Source organism: Epinephelus lanceolatus, chromosome 1 (genome assembly GCF_041903045.1).
Source record: "Epinephelus lanceolatus isolate andai-2023 chromosome 1, ASM4190304v1, whole genome shotgun sequence".
NCBI classification, from domain to species: Eukaryota; Metazoa; Chordata; class Actinopteri; order Perciformes; family Serranidae; genus Epinephelus; species Epinephelus lanceolatus.
Window position 1 is genome coordinate 43246970 of NC_135734.1, and position 21023 is coordinate 43267992.

At 40.6% G+C, this 21023-nt stretch overlaps 2 protein-coding genes across 3 annotated transcripts in view; one reads left to right on the forward strand and one right to left on the reverse strand.

Moving 5' to 3' along the window:
• Positions 1 to 1081: 1081 nt before the first annotated feature.
• On the reverse strand, positions 1082 to 2878 carry LOC117256321 (uncharacterized). The gene has a single exon (XM_033625665.2). The coding sequence runs from the start codon at positions 2415 to 2417 to the stop codon at positions 1728 to 1730; it is 690 nt and encodes a 229-aa protein (XP_033481556.1). The 5' UTR covers positions 2418 to 2878; the 3' UTR covers positions 1082 to 1727.
• A 7563-nt stretch (positions 2879 to 10441) lies between these two features.
• nisch (nischarin) overlaps positions 10442 to 21023 on the forward strand; it is a 44708-nt gene continuing 34126 nt past the window's right edge. For both annotated transcript variants that reach the window (XM_033626841.2, XM_033626843.2), the window contains exons 1-10: positions 10442 to 10673; positions 11763 to 11846; positions 13798 to 13980; positions 16366 to 16414; positions 16954 to 17117; positions 17211 to 17306; positions 18554 to 18649; positions 18745 to 18897; positions 19221 to 19289; positions 19515 to 19700. In XM_033626841.2, coding sequence (XP_033482732.2) covers positions 10593 to 10673; positions 11763 to 11846; positions 13798 to 13980; positions 16366 to 16414; positions 16954 to 17117; positions 17211 to 17306; positions 18554 to 18649; positions 18745 to 18897; positions 19221 to 19289; positions 19515 to 19700 — 1161 coding nt within the window. In that variant the 5' untranslated portion in view covers positions 10442 to 10592. The remainder of the gene's footprint in view (positions 10674 to 11762; positions 11847 to 13797; positions 13981 to 16365; positions 16415 to 16953; positions 17118 to 17210; positions 17307 to 18553; positions 18650 to 18744; positions 18898 to 19220; positions 19290 to 19514; positions 19701 to 21023) is intronic.

Here is a 21023-nt window from a genome sequence, read left to right on the forward strand (position 1 = left end):
TGAGTCACTGTACACTCTGTCCCACTGACATTTTGTGGGGTAAAATAATCCGATCAAAAAGGCCTTAAATGAAAGCATTAGCTACAACATTATTTTTTATTTTACAGTTTACCTACCAGCCTGAAAACTTAAACTTTCTTCTGTAGTCACCGTTCTCTCACTTTAAAAAGCATAATTATAGATCTTAAATAAGAGTAAACAACATGTATAACCCCCCCGTTCCTCACACTTTGACCTGTTCCCGTTATTAGTTTATGACACACTAACACAAAGAGGCTTATGGGCCTTCCTTCCTGCACGTCCAAGTGGGTGTGACCGGCCCACTTCATTTTATGTAATCCACTTCAACTGCTCTCTGTGTAGGAACAGTGTTTCTCCCTCCACTGTGCTTTAATGCACGTCTAAAAGTTCTGAATGGAAAATAACTCATTTCTTAATGACAGGCTTTTTTTTGTTTTATTTAAGTATAAGGAAACAGTAGATTTATGAATGAATGACTGTATTGATTGTCTTAGTTTATGTACTATTCATTTAATAACTAATACCCATGATTATTAAATATGTCATTCAGCAGTATTTATTAATATGATGATTTTTGGTGGCCATGACCACAGTGGAAATAAGTTATATGAACTTTTGATCAAGTCTGTGTTATGCTTCAGTTTCAAATGTCTTTGTCTACTTTAAGTGCTTTATGTGTGTTGGTTTATGGCAAAGAAAAGTCAAATCAAGTCAAAGTTATCTAATAATTTATCAAAAAAAGTTTCTAAATGCTTATTTCTGCATGTGTGTATTTAATGCTAGATTTCTTGAATGTGTTTCTTTACTGCTCATCTCTGCTCTTCCTGCTCCTCTCACATATTGTCATGTGACCTGCTATTTTAATGAATATGAGCACCACTAAGTATTTATTTTTACGTTTCTTAACTGTGCACATAGACCATAAAAATACCTGTGCATTATTCAGTCTGAGCTGAATGAAATGACTCAGTGACACACTAACCCTGATTATTCTGACATTTTATAAATAATAATAATTTACACTCATGTGACTCCACAAAGAAAATCAATCAAGCTCATGTTACATCAATAAGATATTTATTTGTTGTTTTTTCTTTTCTTTTTTAATGTACAGTAAAGGGAGTTTTTGTTGATGTGAGTCTGCATCAGCCAATCATCTGCAGGCTGATCCAGCCAGCTTGATGCCAATTGGCTGTTTGGTCTCACTCCCACCACCCAACCCTTCTCCCTTTGTGTGCAACAGCAACAACAGAAAGGCAACACTTTACAGCACCCAGACACAACACTGTACATGAACCAAACGTGATTCAAACAAGATCTGTAAAAAACATCCGTCTTAATGTCATTTAATCTTGCATTCAGTTGTTTTTTTTCTTAAACCTAGAAAAATGCCAACAGGGTGAGATCATTTCACTTCATTTCAGCATCTTAAAAAAGATTTACTAAGGCAGATAACTGCACGGGTATTATAAGAATTAAACTTGATTTAAAAAACATTTTTAAAAAGTTGATTTCTGCTGGAAACTAGTGGAATCATCTTACCCTGCAAGCAGATTCTTAACACGTTAAGGCTAAATGACTCGATAAGATGGAGATTTTTTTTTTAATATAAAAAAGTCTGTGAACATGAAGCAGAACAAACCTGACCCCGTTCAGTCTGAGGTTTCACTCTGCTGGGAACAAAATGGCCCCCTCAAAGTTTCCCCTTAGGGTGTCAGGATGTCACAGAACTCAACAAAGTCCCTCTGCATGAAATTCTGGCTCTGAATCAGGTCGTCTTCAGAGGGGAAATACTGCATGCTGTCCTCCTGCAAACGCAGATTGTCCCGCTGCAAGCACAGGTTGTCCTCGTGCAGATGCAAACTGTCCTCGTGCAGTACCAGGATCTGTCCTGGTGGCGTTGTTGAGCCATGTGGGTTGGGACTGTCCAAGAGGGCTCCTCTTGCATTCTCCAGGACGCCCAGGTACGAGTCCATGTCTGTGAGCTCCACGTCACTGTCTGAGCTCATGCCACTGTCGCTCCCCACTGAGTCGGAGCGCATGTGTAGCATCTGATACTTCTCGTGCATTAGAAACTGGTTGGTGTTCTTGGGGGCCCGCATCCCCCTCGCTCTGTTTCCTTTGACGTTGACGGGCCGAAGGGACATCATCGGCCTCTCAAAATGTCGGGGATGATTGTAATGAGGATGATGACGCTGAGGGTGCTGGTGGTGGTGATTGCGCCCTCTCGGCCACCCTCCCCCTCCTGTCCTCCGCCCCTGCAGGCGCCCCCTGCAGCTCTTGGTCCAGCCGTGTTTCCTGCGGCTGGATGGGTCCCTCTGCGGAGCCTCTTGTCCATCTTGCTGCTGATGCAGCTGTTGCTGGCAGTGTCTCCTGCACATCATCTCAGATAGCATATTCTTGTCTTTCTTGCAGACGCCTCCCTTCCTCCCTGCCGCTCTTCTTCACATCCCTGCCCGGTGGCCCACACAACAACAACAAAGAGAGGCTGGTTTCAGGTTTTCTGGCTCAGATCACAAATGACCCTCCTCCCTCAGAGTCTACCTTTTTACTATTCTTTCACTTTTTTTCTTGACCTCTGGCTTTCGCCGATGCATAGCCTGCTCTTCCTCCCCTTGCAGCAGCAGCTTGCCTGCTCGGCTGGCTCCCTGTCACGCCCTCCTGTCTCACTAATCTCTCTTCTTAGCCTCTCTAAGAGTCAAATCAGCGTCTTACAGCTCTGGTTAGTGAACTGAAATGAGCTGCTGAAGGTGATTTAAGCGTCGTCTAGTTGAGTAAAAGCTGTTTTTTTTCTCAGTTTTAGGCCAGTGAGTGGTGCATACTCAGCTCTGACCAGCTCTGACTGTGGCTCTTCCGTCCCCTCTCAGCCTGGATAAAGAGATGGAAGGATCCATTCACAGCTTCAACAGGAGGATGGGGGCAGGGTTAGCAGGTTTCCCCACTGCTGATTAACAACATTGTAACAAGACCATTCCTGCACAGTATTACTTCTGCATATGTTTATTAGACATTACAACATATATGTTGTTTTACAGGTGTCTCAGTGCATGCTGTGGTCATAATAAGCATTAAGCCTCTCCCTGCAGCAGGATGGTTCACTCCGCTTCAGTTTTAGCAGCTGAAATCTGATCCACAGCTGCTGCTGTTCCTGCCCCCTCTGACAACAGAAACACTGTACAGCAACAACAACCAGCAGCACTGGGGCAGGAGGACAGTGGTTGTTACTGTAATAGCAGTAACAGTAGTTAGTTATTGTGTAATGCACATGCAAGTACTCAACCCACATGGAATTATAAGACACTGAAAACATTGTTTCAGTGGTGAACACTGTTTTTTAAATACAGCATTACATTACAAACTGGTTGTCTTTTGTCTACAAACAGAATCTGCTCAAAATAGATTCTTTATCTAAAACACAACTCAATATTATAGCCATGCTACAACGTGGCTCGAAGGATGGCAGCGTCAGTCAGGCTGTCCACTGCTTTTGGTTCAAAGTAAGCAAGGCCTTTCTAAAAAAATATTGGATGTATTAAAGGGGAACTATACCTTTCGTCAAAATTAGTACATTGTATTCCTATGGTCTAGGACAGTCCAAAAATATTATATAATGAACAACTCTCTCCCAAGTCCAGAAACTACGATGCTAAAACTAAAATTTGTGATGTCATACAATAGAAAGTCTGGAGTTGATCTGTAAGCCCTGTTTCCACCAAACACTTTCAGTATGGTACCTTTGGAACCAACAGTAATCCTTCAGACATGGTACCTAGTCCCTAGTGTTTCCACCGTAAACAGTCCTCTTAAATGTGGGGGAGGTTGTTGTCACTCACTGCTCCGTCCAGCACTCACTGTATTTCCTCATTATCGATGGGGCGGCAGTAGCTCAGTCCATAGGGACTTGGGTTGGGAACTGGAGGGTCGCCTGTTCGAGTCCCCGTCTGGACCAAAATATGGAGCGTGGACTGGTGGCTGGAGAGGTGCCAGTTCACCTCTTGAGCAAGGCACCAAACCGCTCGGGGCGCCTGACCAAGGGCAATTGACAAGCAAGAGTGAAAACATTGAATTTCCCCTCAGGGGGATTAATAAAAAGTAAATAAACTAAAATAAAATAAACAAAGATGGAAGTCTGCACCTTGTTTATCGTCCACAGAATGAGGATCTCCTACTTATTCAGTCTCTCTTTCAAACTCAGTGCAGACTATACTGGATCAGTGTTTGAGTGCTTGGGTAGAAATGGACAGTATTTTATGGTGGCGCATCATTGCATCTCGCCGGTAAAGAAGCTAAAATTAGCATGTTTATCCAGGTGTTGTACTTCAATCAATGCCGATAAATACGCGTGACTACTGCAGAGAGATTTGACCCAGAAGTGAATGCTGATTGTAACCTTTTCCATCACATTAAATGCACAGATGTTAGTGGGTGTTAGTAGGTTTTTTGTGCAGTGGAAAAGAGGCTTTATGTTCAATCTCCCAATAAAATGCATCCCACTGACTTTATTGATTCCCTTACATTTCATCTAGTGCAGTGGTGTAAGGTAGTTACGATGGGCCCCAGTGCATGCTATTATGACGGGCCTAGTTACACACACACACACATACACACACACAGAGTTTTAGGCATATATATATTTTACCAACGGTGTGTCTTACTGCTGCTATTATCTTCTATCTGCTTGCAGATGTGCCCAGCTTGTCAGTTTTGAGAGATTTGCACCTAAACTAGCTGCTGTAAATCTTGATATGGGTCACTGACATACATATTACCCAGCAATCATCATGTGTATATGACAAAAACTACAAAAGAAAAGAGGAAATTACAGTTAAATTAGGGTTTTTTTAATAGATTATGCAGAATAAGAATATAATTTTGTTATAGACTGATACTATTTTACAACAATAGAAAACCATAATGGAGATGGGTTTGTGTTTTTGAGGGTATATATATAGAAAATTGCACCATTTTCTTTATTAACTTGAGTTCTTCTTTGGTGGCAATCAGGCCCCTCCACCCCAAGGGCCCCAGCGCAACCTCACCACCTCCACAATCTATATTAACGCCCCAGATCCAGTGCCACCACAAGGTTCATATTTGAGCGTTTAGTGAAAAATCTCAACACTTTTGGATAGATTTCCATGAAATTTGGTTTAAGACATCCACATCCCCCTCAGCATGAATAGTAAAAACTTTATGATCCCTTGACTTTTCGTCTGGCAGCATCATCAGTTCAAAGTTTTGGATTCTTTGGTTTATGAGCAAATGCAGTCTGCATGCTCACATTAGCATTTAGCTCTAAGCACAGGTGTGCCTACGTACAGCCTCACAAAGCTGTTTCACTGTAGACTGTAGTCTTATTTATAATCATCTAGCCAGAAGAAGTAATCATAAATGACCTTTTGCCAAATAAATACAGCCCCTTAATCAGTTAAATGATCGATAAAACGTGAACTTTGTGTTTAGTGTCACCTTTATCACACAAAGCATTTCCACTTGAAGAAGAGCATTAAAACTAATATGGCTTCCTGCAGCTATTATAAACACAGCTATCTCCAATATTTCAATCTGTTTAGTTCAAAGATACAGTATGTAGGTCAATTAAATCTAACAAAGGAGAGACCACATGATGACAATTGATGTGTTTGCAGCTGCACCAGTGACCCCATGTGGCCGTGTTGCATAATACACAGAGCAGTTTGAGGCAGAGGGAGAGGTTGGTGTTTATGTCATCCATCCAGAAACAGTCTTGGCTGCTTTAAAGGGGAACACCAACTAAACTGAAAATACCAATACGTCATTTCCACAGTCTGGAAAAGCTCGATCAATATTTGTGAACATGAGCTGCTCTCACTAAAAGCCAGAGACCAGAGAAGTCTCAAACTTGTGATGTCATAGGGTATAAAGTCTGGAGCTGCTCCATAGACAATGAATGGACTGTTTTTGTGCATCAGTGTGTTTGTTTTCTTTTTTGTACCCAAATAAACTTTATTCTATTGTAGTGTTCTCACCTCTGAAACAGAGAGATCATTCTCCTGGGTGCTCTCAGTGTCGACTATAACAACTTTCCCAATGAACTGGCTGTGTCCGACATTCCATACTACATGCTATTTAATACGCTTAAATTTAAGTGTTAAGAATTTGAGAATGTAAGTTATATAGTTTCAAATTTATTTTTAAATTACCGGTAGAGCTGAGGATGGCAAGGGTTTACCATAGTTACGCATCTCCAACTGGCAACAAGGCTCTGAGGAAGTAATGTGTTAATCACGGCTCAGTACATCCAAAAAGATATTTACTATTGTACGGGAACTTGGAGTAGAGCCGCTGCTCCTTCGCCTCAAAAGGGGTCAGATAAGGCGGTCTGGACATCTGATCAGGATGCCTCCTGGGCGCCTCCTGTTAGAGGTGTTCTGGGCACGTTCCACTGGTAGGAGGCCCCGGGGCAGACCCAGAACACACTGGAGGGACTACATATCTCATCTGGCCTGGGAATGCCTTGGGTCCCCCAGGAGGAACCGGGAAGCATTGCTGGGAGAGAGATGTCTAGGGTGCTTAGCCCCGGATAAGCAGGTGGAAATGGATGGATGGATGGATGGACATACTACTGTTTATGTAAACAAAAGTATGTTGAAAGATAGTACACATATTGGGTATGTAGTGCATAGTAGTGTTGTAGTCAAGACCACACCAACGGAGACCAAGACATTACAGAGACCAGAGAGTACCGAGACCGAGACAGGACCAAGACATTTGAAGACCGAGACCAAGACCATATATATCAAAGGAAAATCATAACAAAACATCAAAATGTGAGTTTTTTTTATGTAAGTTTGCTTTTAAATAAATAGAACAACAAAAACAATATCTGCTCTGTTGTTGCAGAGCACAATGAAACAAATCTTAGCAAACTTGTTGTTTCACTTTTTGAAATAGTTCACCATATCAAAACTAAATTGACCTGACAAGTCACAATAAACCTTTCATTTCAGAGAGAAAGAATGAAAAACAGTAAAGAACAAGGCCTAAATTAACCTTTGTATTGTCCTCCGGGGTCCCCATCTGTTTTGACTGTTCCTTCTCTCCTTCCTTCCTCCCTCCCTCCTTCTCTCTTTCTTTCCTCCCTCCTCCCTTCCTTCTTTCCATCCTTCTTCCCTCTTTCTCTTTTTTCCTCCCTTCTTCCCCTCCTTCCCTTTCTTTCCTCCCTCCTTCCTTCCTTCTTTCCTTCCCTCCTCCCTTTCTCTTTTTCCTTCCTTCTTCCCCTCCCTCTCTGTCTTTCCTCCTGTCACAAATAAACTCCTTGTGTTGTGTGAAACCAAACTTAATAATTGTTGGCAGACATCTTTCACAACGATGAGTTCACACAGCCTCTCCTCCTGCCGTCTCCATCCTGTGTGTGCAGGGGGCGTACTACAACACTAGTGCATAGTATGGGATTTCGGATGCAGCATCTGCCTATGGAGCAGTTCCAGACTGTATGCTTGATGACATCACAAGTTTGAGTTTTAGCACTCTAGCTTTTAAAGTTGGGAGATAGATGTTCATATTTACTTATATTTTTGGACAGTCTTTGACCACAGAAATAACATTTATGAATTTTAAAAATAGGCATAGTTCCCCTTTAAGAGATTCATCTGTTATACCTCACCACAACTGACACCATAATAGTGTTTCTTAAAATGTTTAAGTTTGTCCTGAGAGTTGATGGAGTCACTGGGGTGTGCACAGTCCAGGACAGTTTGAGTTTGGAAAGCTGATTGCTTTTTCTCTGAAAATGGATTTTGATGTGGCTGATTCTTGTTATGGAGACCAGTATCTAGCTTTTAGTCTAGCTTTTATTTAATTGCTCTTCTTTTATTGTTATTATTATAGCACTTTTTTTACAGTAGGCCTATTTTATTGTTATCATTTTAATCTAGTTCTTCCTATTTACTTAAGTTCTTCAATCTTCTTTTTATTTCTATTTTACTTGTACTTTTACTGTTATTATGGCTCATAAATCCAGGCTACCTTATTGCATTTTCATCATTCCTTTTGTCTTGTGTGCTGTTGTCTCAGATTATTTAATTGTTTTGGTCTTTTTGTTGTTTTTACGGCCTACACATGTTCCGTCTTATCAGCCTGTAAATTACCTGCGAGGAACTTTGGACTGGGCGAACCTGTGTGAAAGGTGCTATACAAATAAAATATGATTGATTTATTGACTGAATCATGTGCAGGACAAACACATGAGGATGATCCCATCAGGCAACAATAAACTACTGTTACCCTCACTGATGAGACATATGGTGTACTATGTGCTGACTATTTAGACTATTTCAATACAAGTCGTCACCAGCCGTCCTTATAATCCACTAATATTTGTTGCCATAGTAACATGGAGTTTATGAGACTTACAGCAGCACAGAAACAACTTGTTTTCTATATTGGCTAGATGTACAACAGTCATGGCAAAAATTAAACTCAGTCAGGGTTAAACACTGATTGTGGAAAAATAAAAATAGACCAAGTGAATTAATAAAAAAATATATATATATAAAATACAAAAACTGTGATAACATAAAGAGAGCATGGCTATCACTGCCATAATCAATATATCTTCATTGCCACTTCTTTTTTGATGAGGGGATCATCTTAATGTTAGAGATGTAACATAAACAGGATTATATTTAGCCTTGTATGTTTATAAGCAGGGCTCTATTTCATATTAAAGACTAAATGTTTTAAATTTTTTAAGATTTTACAGATTTATCGATTATGTATGTGCTTATATGACAATGTAAGGGGGTGCTGAACATGATAAGCTTTGCTTCCTTCAGCCCCTTCTCGAACTTGCACGTTATCACAGTGTGCCATTTTTTTTTCTATTACATATACTGCCTGTTTTTATGCTTGTGCTTGTTTGAGACAAATAAAAATCAAATCAAATCAAATACACTACATTAAAGCTCGGTTTTAATAATTCAAACATTTTTGTGTAGAAAGTATTTGCCTTGAAAACAGTAAGATTGACTGTGAATCTGCATCTACCCTATAATATTTGTGAATGCCAAAAACAAAATATCCCAGTCTAAATATAAAGTTATAGAGATACCAATGGTGGAATGTACATTTGCTCAAGTACTGTACTCAAGTTCAGTTTTGATGTAATTCTACTTTCAGAATCAGAATCAGAAATACTTTATTGATGCCCGAGGGGAACTTCATTCACCAAATTCATTACAGTTGCTCCGATGTAAGAATAGAGTAGAGAATTATAAAATGTAAGAATAAGAGTATGAAATAAAAGTATGTAAATATAAAGCAATAACATAAAATAAAGTAGAAATAAAATGTGCATTGACATAAAAATAAAATGTGTATTATGCTAGAGTGTTTAGCACTGGTATGTAAGATATTAAAAATGAAATATTAAAAATAAAATATATATTGTCACTGTGCTGAGGCTGTAAGTGTGAAAATTTAACTACAATATCAGTAGAATAAAACAATAATAGTTGTTTCCTTGATTATTTCAGTGTAGCTATTTAATACTTCTTCTCCACTGCAATAGAGGGAAATATTGTACTTTTACTGCACTATATCATTAAAAAATAAACTATGATGCATTATGATTACATAATAAATTATTCTGCAGTAAAAAAAAAAAAAAAAAAAGTTACATTAGCTCCACCTTTAGCTGCAGTATTAAAGTGATTCTGACATGGGCCATTCTGCTTAATGACAACTTTTAATTTTGCTGCTTTATTATGGTACTAATACTTGATTTATACTTAAGTAAGGTTTTGAATGCAGGACTTTTACTTGTAATAAAATATCTACACATTTTGGTGTTGCTACTTTTACTAAACTATATCTGAGCACTTTTTCCACAGCTGTACACCTGCCTCGCCTCAGCTGCTTCTCATATTAGTAAAATATGTCCTTCAAATCTTCATTTAATAAAACTGTGCTTTGTTTTAAAGAGAAATGTCTCTAATGTTCCCAGTTACTGCACTGGATTTGTCACTTGTTGGGCTGTTCTCTGCCTTAGAAATATTTTGCAACCAGGTCACAGCACCACTCCTCTTACATGGATGGATTAGGTCGGTTACCTCATACTGCACCTATGTCTCTCACTGTCATCACTGCTACTGAGCTGCTATTAATAAACAGTCATAATGCTGCGATAAATATTTGGAAGATGAGTCATGTTCCTATTATCGGACAAAGAGGACACATTTCGGTCATTTTCTTCTTTTGTAGTTTTATTTAAGCTTTATTGTTTGAGTAATCTTGTAACGTTACCTTACTACTCATTCGATAATCGTATGTTTGATAAACGTTTAACAAGAAACAGATTTTCCTGACATGAAGACGTAGAGAACAGTATGTCCCAGCACAAAGGCAGACTAATAAAGTTAGAGGGTTTTGAAGGCGGTCAGCTGCTCCGTGCGGCACCACAACAAACATGGCGGCGGGAGGCGGCTAACGGCTAGCTGAAGGGAATTGCTGGGAAACCTCTAAAGCCGTTTTCCTGTAGAGGCTTTTTTAAACTAAATTACAGAAATCATTTACTTCGTCGTAATCTCAAGATGGAGTCCGCCCCGTTTCCAGAGGAGGTTTCGGAGAGGAAAGTGTGTGTTGTCGGGTCGGAGCTGGTGGAAAACTACACAGTAAGCTACGTCCGGGACCTTTAGCGTAGCACCCGTTAGCTTAGCTTAGCTTGTAGCTACACTTAGCTTTTGGTCTGTGAAAGTGACAGTGAGTTAATGTTGGAGAAAAACGCTATCAGTGGAAACATTATCTGCTCAGTTATTCTACTTTTCCCCTGTCAGTCGTTATGTCTTTATCCTCCGAGGCTGGACTATAAGAAACGAAAGTACTGATAAGCTAACTGCTAGCTGCCGGGCTATCTGAGCTGTCATAATGTATTTTCAACGTTCCCTACAGACCTGACAGCCCAATGCAGCTTTTTATTTCTCGATCAGAGACGATATTTAATGTATTTATGGTGTAACTGTCTGAACTGGAACGTTTGACAGACAGGCAACCGCTGACATGGCAGGAAAAAAATCATGATTGTTCACCACAGCTCCTCAAATTATCTGTTTTTAACATCTAGATTTAAAAGATATATCCTTTATGTACAAAGGCAACAGCACCATGACATCCACAACATTCAGATGACAAACCCTTTATAAAAGCCAGGTAGTTTTCTTTGCTAAACATTTAAACAAATCATTACTGAAGCAATTTTCGTCCAGTAAAAGAAAAAACAACAGTTCAATTAGGAGTGATAATTTATAGGGCAATAAAATGTATGACTTTCTACAGTAATCATGAGATGAGTAAAAATTATCTTGTTTTAGATGTATTTGTATGAGCATTGTTGAAGGAAGCCTGAGATCTAAGATTGTCAATGCCAAGACCTCCTTCTTTATATTTATGTGCATATGACAAAAATAACTTGAAGGTTCATCATTGACGTTGGACATCAGCTCAAGGTCCGCTTACTGGAACCGTTATGAAGCTTTCAGCTGCATCCCACCGTCATCCTCGGTCTATTGGGCTTTCATAGAAATTGTTCAATTGTTATCACTCCAGCAAAGTGTAGAACGTAGTTCACCTGACAACAGGTGGATGTGTTTAGAGGGGAGATGGTTCAAAGCTGGTGCTTGAGCATTCTTTATCCCTGCAGCTCAGGAAGCAGTATTTAATTCAGAGAAGTTGTTACAACTGAATGTCCTGCTGGTGTGTTTTAGGTCTACATCATCGAGGTGTCAGATGGAGAGCACAAATGGTCTGTGAAGCACCGCTACAGTGACTTCCACGATCTCCATGAGAAGGTAAAAGACGTTGTTGTTTTGTCAAAGACTGTTACCTGCTAATATATGTGTCACCTACCTAAACCTGAACCAAACCTTTAGCCCTAACCCTAACCACTGAGGGGGGCGCTACGCACCAACAGAAGTGAAACACTGTTTGATGATCACTTTCACTTCAGCTCATTCAGAATGTGGCTGCAAGGGTCGTGACAAAAACTAGGAAACATGACCACATTACTCCATAAAAATCCTCACACTGGCTACCTGTCACTCAGAGAACTGATTTCAAAATCTCACTCCTTGTGTATAAATCACAAGCGCCCAAATATATCTCTGACATCCTGATAGAAGAACCTTCTAGGACCCTTAGGACATCTGGTGCTGGCCTACTGACAGTCCCAAGAGTGAGAACAAAAGATGGTGAAGTAGCATTTTGTTATCATGCAGCATAAACCTGGAATATCCTCCCAGATCATGTTCGACAAGCCCGACTCTGGTCACTTTATGTCAAAGTTAAAAATGTTCCTTTTTTACATCACCAACTCCCTCTTGTAATGACTGCAAATTCATTGTTAAACTCATTAGTCATTTTAATCTTCTTATGTTTGAATTACTCTGGTGTGTGAGATGTCCGATACAAGTAAAGCTGCCTTGCCTTTCACCCAACATTGATTTTGTACTCCATCCAGGTAAACTAACAGCAAGACAAATATTTTTGAATTCAGTTTTGTGCTGTGATGCATGAAGCAGTGTTTCTTACACTAAGTTTACCACTGCTTAACTAAAGCACTACAGCGTATTGGTCAATGTTATAATGCCACAAGAAACCATATTTAAATGATAATTATTAATAATTATTAGAGATGCACAATTTGGACTTTAAGGGCCAATAACTGTGATTGTCCATCTTGCAATTGCAAGAATGTGAAGTGGACAATAGAGGCTGCCTTTCTGATAAACAGACTAATTTTCCTACTCTGAATACAACGTTTACAAACACTTTGTCGTTACCATAAGACTGGCCAATTCTACTGACATCCTTCTTTATGTTACATGTGCTAACAAGCAGCAGTGCAACTGATGTTTACCTGTGAGACATTATACTTATCCTAATTATACTTGTGATGTTCATTCACAGTCACAAAGTAACCACACCCCACTGCTGTTGTAAGAAAAGCTCCACATTACCGGATGGAATTATTCCCTTAAATTCCATTATCGGAACAATGATTAATAATTTACATTTCTCATTTATCAGAGGATAATATGCTGGCTACGGATACACTGTGCATCCCCACCCATTAATAACCATCATGCATTATGTCAGTGAAGCACCACATCCGTTCATTGAGTGCATTATTGCACAACTTTGACCAAATAATGTTGACCAAAGTTTGACTGTGATTGATTACCAGTGTGCTGTCTGAAAAGTGGTTGGCAGTAATGTACAGCAAATGTGATTTGAATTGAATGTGCTAAATCATAAAAATGACAGTATTACCCTTTGAAAACTTAAGTTATTTATCCATGTTGAGCCCTGTGGGACATACGGCTGTTTTAAAAACTTTTGGAGTGTCTTAATTCATTCAAACTTGTAAGGGAACAGAGAGGAGGAACTTCCGACTGTGGTGAAAACACCTCTGGGTTTACACTTCTCTTACACACAAATCCTGTAACTAGCGATTAGTTTCAGCGATTAGATTTTGATGAGTTTGTTTATTATTTCCTTGATTAATTAATAAATCATTTATACAGTGGTAAAAATGTTAGTCACAATTTTTTAGAGTCCAAGCTGAAGTTTGTAAATGTCTTGTTTTGTCTGACCAGCAGTCCAAATCCCAAACATATTCAGTTTACAAAATGTAAAACAGAGAAGAGAAGCGATTCTTCACATTGGAGAAGCAGCACCCAGAAAGTGTTTGACATTCTCACGTAGTAACTTAACGTTTTTTCTTGACGTGTTTCCCCTCAGCTGACGGCAGAGAAGAAGGTAGACAGACGGTTGCTTCCTCCAAAGAAGATGTTGGGGAAGAACTCGAAAAGTCTGGTGGAGCGGCGACAGAAGGAGCTGGAGCTCTACCTGCAGACACTGCTACAGCAGTTCCCACAGGCCACACCCGCTCCGCTCGCCTGCTTCTTGCACTTTCACCTCTATGTGAGTACACCTGAGGCACATGCACAGTAACCTGTTCAGGTGCTTCAGACTTATGGTGCCGCACCTGATAGTACTCAGGCTGCGGGTACTAGTATGTGGACTTGTGAGCATTGCAGCTCTATGATGCAGTTGAACATGTGATTTGACACCATAAGCATTCATCTGCTGCTATAACCTGGCTGCAGGGATCTGCTCCCATTCAGCCACAAGAGTATTAATGAGGTCCAGCACTGATGTTGGTGATGAGGTCTGGTTCACAGCTGGCATTCCAGTTCATCCCAAAGGTTTAGAGTGGGGTTGCGGTCAGGGCTCTGTGCAGGCCAGACAACTTCTTCCACTCCAAACTGGGAAAGCATTTTTTTATGGATCTGGCTTTGTGCATGGCAGGCGTCGTCATGTTGAAACATGAAACAAACTTCACCAAACAACACAACAGTTTAATAGGTTCCTGTTAATCTCCAGTTATTAATTATTGGTCTTCTATAAAGCTGGAGGACTTTATAAAGTAATGATGCCAACCATTCTCTGGTTGCTGCTTCTCCAGTGTGAGGATTTGCTGCTTGTCTGTGTTGTTTATAATTGTAAACTGAATGTCTTTTGATTTTGAAATGATGGTCTGAGAAAAAGAGCAACTTGAAATTGTCAGCTCTGGAAAATTGTGAATTTTGTTCACTGTTTTCAGACGTTTTATAGATAAAACATTTAGTAATTGAAAAGATAATTGTGAGATAAACTCAACATGTGTATCAAGATAAAAATCTCGTCTGGTAATTGGCTGCTCTCTTTTTTTAAAATGCTGTGACACAACCTTTTGCACTAAAACCAGATACAAAAGGTTTTTATTTCACTTGTCTCAGTTGTGTCTCAACTTGTTGTGTTCTGGTTCTTAACACAGTGGTCATGTCAAAAATTGCTGATTGGCTGAAAACTGTTTGGTGTGTCATAGGATAAAATATAATGAGAGTGTGTAAATGGTGATTATTTCAGAGGTTGAGAAGCTCTGCTGGAGGCTGGTGTTAGCAGCAGTTTAAGGCTTTGTGATGTCAGTGACAGTGGTCATATGATGTCAGTACAACAACAGAGCAGTGTTGTTTGAGCCCTCAGGACTCTGCAGAGTAAACAGCAGACAGAGAAACCCTCTCATGTGAGGAGAGATGGTCACCATGTGACTGCCACAGATGATTTTAGAAAAGAGTTTAATTGCTGTTTATTATCAAGCTGCATTAATGCTGCACATAACTGCTGTATATGTAACTGTGGTGGAAACAACTGAAACATGATGTTCACTGTGTGAGGTGAGCTTCAGGCCTCTGCAAGTGTTGCTTAGTTCTTCAAATCTAGTTTAACTTATCCAGGCTAGCATGACATTATCCAGCTAAATACACACACCGGCCACTTTATTAGGTACACCTTGCTAGTACTGGATTGGACTTCCTTTTGCATACAAGACTGCCTTAATTCTTTGTGACATAGATTCAAGAAAGTGCTGGAAACATTCCTCAGAGATTTTGGTCCATATTGACATGAGAGAACCACATCCCAAAGGTGCTCTACTGGACTGAGATCTGGTGAGTGTGGAGGCCGTTGGAGTACAGTGAAGTCATTGTCATGTTCAAGAAACCAGTTTGAGATGGTGTGTTATCCTGCTGGAAGTAGTATGGACATGGTCAGCAGCAAAACTCAGGTAGGCTGTGGTGTTTAAACCATGCTCAGTTGGTACTAAGGGGCCCAAAATGTGCCAAGAAAATCTCCCCCACACCATTACACCACCACCAGCAGCCTGAACTGTTGATACAAGGCAGGATGGATCCATGCTTTCATGTTGTTTACACCAAACTCTGACCCTACCATCTGAATGTGGCAGCAGAAATCCAGACTCATCAGACCAGGCAACGTTTTTCCAATCTTCTATTGTCCAGTTTTGGTGAGCCTGTGTGAATTGTAGCCTCACTTTCCTGTTGTTAGCTGACAGGAGTGGCACCTGGTGTGGTCTTCTGCTGCTGTAGCCCATCTGCTTCAAGGTCGGACGTGTTGTTGGTTCAGAGATGGTCTTCTGCAGACCTTGGTTGTAACCAGTGGTTATTTGAGTTACTGTTGCCTTTCTATCATCTTGAACCAGTCTGGCCATTCTCCTCTGACCTCAGAGAACTGCTACTTACTGGAGGAGCAGTTTAACAGATGTACCTAATAAAGTGCCTGGCGAGTGTATGTAGATAAGAGGTTTGATGTGTCAATTTTCTATGAAGCTACGCTGACAAAACAGTGTGTTCAAAACATTTATCAAGAAAGGCAACAGCAAACATCAGTAGAGAGTACAAACCATGTCCAGCTGTCTGCCGAGCAGGAAGGGATTCCAGTTTTTAACAAACTCCTTGTCTCTTTCAGGAAATCAACGGCATCACAGCAGCTCTGGCTGAAGAGTTGTTCCATAAAGGTTAGCTTCCTTCCTGACCTTTGACCTTTCCCCCTTCATCTAGTGTTTCTGCAACTGTGTTAACAATTAAGGAAATTCCATCAGTGGAGTTGTGTGTTTCCACCCTGTGTAGCTCCCTGTAGTTGTCACTTATAGCCGTTATAAAACACTAACTGTTGTTGAATTTAAGATATAAAATGCAGTAAACTAGAATGCTTCGACACTCTGAATTTACTGTACTTCATTAATCAGGGACAGTACACATTAATTGACATAATATAGATGTAAATGTGGCAGATTTTAGTGAAATGGATTATTTTAATCCACAATTATAAAACCTGAGGTTACCCTTTGATTGCACAATGACATAATGTAAAACAGTAGCCTGTTAAGTTTAATGTGTTTCATTTTTTGGTCACTTAAAGTCTCAAAATATCTCAATACTACTTTTAATAGTTTGTGATCTGTCCCAGCTGAATCATGTGACTCTGAGCTGCTGCACTGACGCAGTTTTTCAAAAGAATCATCGAAGTTTTATCTCCTCCTGGTTTGTGTTGTAGGTGAGCAGCTGCTGCAGGCCGGCGAGGTGTTTTCTCTCCGTCCTCTGCAGCTTTACTCCGTCTCCCAGCAGCTACGTCTGGCCAAGCCAACCTGCTGTAACGGAGACGCCAAAACCGACCTGGGACACATCCTCGACTTCACCTGCAGGCTGCGATACCTCAAGGTCACACACCTCTAAATTTAGCTCAGAATCCCCATCGTACAGTGAAGTGTTGTGGTGGTGAATGTTCTCACTGAGTTTGTCTCTGTTGGTCAGATGTGTGGCACCAGAGGTCCAGTAGGAACCAGTAACATCCAGGAGAGCACGCTCCCCTTCGACTTGTCAGTGTTCAAATCACTGCTGCAGATAGAGGTAACTGTCTGTCTGTGTCTCTGTCTGTCTCTCCTAGAAATACTCTTGTTTATACACATGTAGAATCAATGGGTAAGCCCATTCATAACAGAATATGTTCCCAGGTTAGAACCTGGTGACACCAGTTAGTAGCATATTCAATTCACTTCAGTTCAATTTTATTTCTAAAGCCCAATATCACAAATCACAATTTGCCTCAGAGGGCTTTACAGCATACAACATCCCTCTGTCCATGGACCCTCACAGCGGATATCACATTAGACACAGCAGGGTTACATACAATTGGATGCTGCGATTCAGCTATTATGATAACTAACTCAATTTTGGACTCTCAGCCTCTCTGTTGAATCAAAGGTCAGCACTGGTAATACTTTTTGTAACTGGTGTAAATTAGTTTGTCAAAGTTCACCAACACTGAACTCGTTTGCTCAGCTCTGTGTGGATCCACATCACCCCCTCAAGTAAATCTGCTGCTCCCTGCAATGAAATAAGTGTATTTTTGCCTGAAATTTGAGTGTCATTAATACCGGTGTGAGCTTAATCACACACAGACTCAGGTTTGCAGCGGTTTTACATCACTGGCATTGCTAAAAACAGGGGGCGGGGCGGCAGGAAATAGCATGGGTAGAGTTGTAAACGTTAATTGCAGCAGCTAACAGGCCACCAACCTCTTCCTAAAAACTTGTATTTCACATGGATGGGCAGGGTTTCACAGGACTCAGCAGCGCATGCTTTGGCAAGCTCGAAGTCTCAGCATACGAGACTTGAATTAAGCACATGAGTTAATTATTTTGGTTTGATAGAAATGAGTAGTTGGACTGAGCGGGCCAATATCAGCTATTTTTTTTCTAAAGTCTGGAAAATTAGGCAGACTAAACTGAATAACACATTAGTATGAAGGTGTATAGAATATACTAATCATGTTTACTGTAACTTGAATGTTTGGTCTCACCTGTGTACATGGAAACTAATCATCGGCCTTGTAAGCCTGTTTGGGCATCTAGTGATGCAAGATAATGCACTGATATCCCCCATTTGAGTAGAATTTTGTTGTTGGACATAATTTAATCCATCTAAATGTCAATATATTTTAGCATTTAAAAGTTGTACATATTTTTCATATATCACATCATGATGGTTAGTTTGAGGATTTATCAACAGGTTAAAGTCATCTTTATTTTTTCGGAAATTCACTGAAAACCCAACAGGATCTGGGTGATAACTTCTGTCTCTCTGTCTGTCTTCAGATCAGTGAGTGCAGCTCTCAGCAGATTAGAGGTCTGTCGTCTCTGAGGGCGAGTCTCGCAACTCTGAGTATCCACCACTCCACAGAATCTATGATGGTACAGTTTAGATCAAATACTACTCTGTCGTTTACATGTTTATACAGTGTTTGATGTTGTGTACTGATGCTTGTGCTTTTTCCGGCATCCTCTAGTCGATCTTGGTCCCAGAGGCGTGCGAGTTCTCTCAGTGGGAGGCTGAGGGGGTGGAGTCTGGCTGTCCTGTCACCGCTGTCATCCCCGTGTGGAGAAACCTGACCACACTGGACATGAGTCACAACAGCATCAGCGCCATCGACAACTCAGTGGTGAGATGCGCCCACCAAACCTAAACACACTGTAAACTTTGATAATGGTGTTTAAAAGTCAGTTCCAGTATTTGATTTTTTTTTTTCACAGTGAAATTAGGGGAAGAAATTCTGACAGAACCTGGTCCATTACATACAATATCTCAGATGTTGATTTGATACAGTCATGCTGGCTCAGTAGCTGTTGTATCAGGAGGACAGGTTCTTGATAGCTCTGTCTTGACATGGGGCTAAAAATTAAAAGCTGGGTGTGTAAATAAAGGACAGTTTAGGTTCAATACACCAGGTGGTGTGAACTTACTCTGAGTTTTTGTCTGTTGTAGAAACTGATTCCTAAGGTGGAATTTCTGGATCTGAGCCACAACCAGCTGTCAACGGTGGAAAACCTCCAGGTGCGTGACAGCGTGATGAAGGACATGAAAACACACATTAAACTTCTGAGATTAAATGTGCAACTAAATAGTTGCAATTAAGCAGTTAGTGTTGGCTTTACACTCAAACTTAGGATCAAACTTACGCTCAGCTGCTGCATCAGCCAGCTGGTCCTATTAGACACACCTACAGAAGTGTAGTTTGTCATTAACAGTAAGATTGAAGTAACTGTCTTGTGGTTGCAGCACCTGTACAATCTGGTCCACGTGGATCTGTCCTATAACAACCTGCGGGTTCTGGAAGCTGCTCACACTCGTCTGGGCAACATCAAAACCTTGAGCCTGGCTGGCAACCACCTGGACCAACTGACCGGCCTCACCAAGCTCTACTCACTGGTCAACCTTGACCTCAGCCACAACCAGCTGGCTCAGGTAATCACACTGCTGACGTCGTGATGCAGGGGTGGAGCAGTGATTTTAAATGTGGGGGTGTTCCAGGGGTGGCACATGAGCACCACATCCTGCCTGCCTTTGGCTGTTTCCCTCTCCAAAATTAATGCTCCCAGACAGTATTCAGAGTTCTTCCAACATAGAGTCGGTCATTATGAACTGAGAGTCATTAATTATTATTCAGGCCAACCTGGAAAATCAGAATATGTGTGCTGAAAATTTCAGCATACATATTCATTCATGTGACATCATTTAATGATGTCACATGAATGGATTAAAAGTTATATGACTACAAAAACAAAAGAAAAAATTTAAAAAAATTAACCGGGAATTGAATTTCACAGAATTTTATTTTTAAACAACACACATATCAACAGGTATCAATTTATCTTTATTTTATCATGGAGGATTATTAGGCTATTCCTTTCTTTTCAATTCTGGCAGAAAACTATCTTGCCTCAAGTTGATCTTTGGCTGCTCCTGATTGGATGCTACCGTCAAAAAACAAAAGAAGAAGAAATAGTAGCATCTGATTGGTCAAGAGACTGACCAGAAGTCGTCATTGCCCATAGACTGTTTATAAAAAAGGTCAAGCCTCACAATGGAGGTACGGTATCATAATTTACACGTTTTTAATCACAAAATGTAATATTTAATTACTATCGCGGAGTTATCACGGTGGATTTACTGTAACCTAGGCTACGAGGTTCTTGGGAGAGAAAAAAAAACCTCTGCACTTAACGGCTGGATTGAAAACTTTCTCGAAAAGATTGTCCTGAGCCCACCGTAGATCGCCAAAAGAGTAAGCTTCTGATCACAGTTTTCCCCATTAAGTTCCTTTGTGTGGTGTGGTGCGGGCTGCGGGGGAGAGCAGGGTCTCCGCCGACAGAGAGATGATGTTGATTTGAGGGGGTGGCGGAGAGCCAGTTTCCTCTGCATTCACTTACATGACAACTTGACTTGAAAAAGAAGTCAGTTTTCTGCTGCTGCCTCTTCCTTTTGGCATCTCTGCCTCCTTCTTCTCTCTGTTGTGTGTCAGTGTTGTTCAATGTCAGCCATCGGTGAGTGACAGAAGCTCCGACTGATGTAACTTCAAATTTTGCAGGTCGCGGACAACAGTCTGTGATTGGGTGAATGTCTGTTCAATTTGACCAATGCCTTTTCATGCAGCATGGGGGGGGGGTGCACCAGCATACAAAAATGCGCTCCATTTTTGTATGCTGGTGCACTGCCAGGGTGGGCAAACGGGTTTACCTTTGGAAAATGTGGGGGGGGTGAAAATGTGGGGGGGATGAAATCATCTTG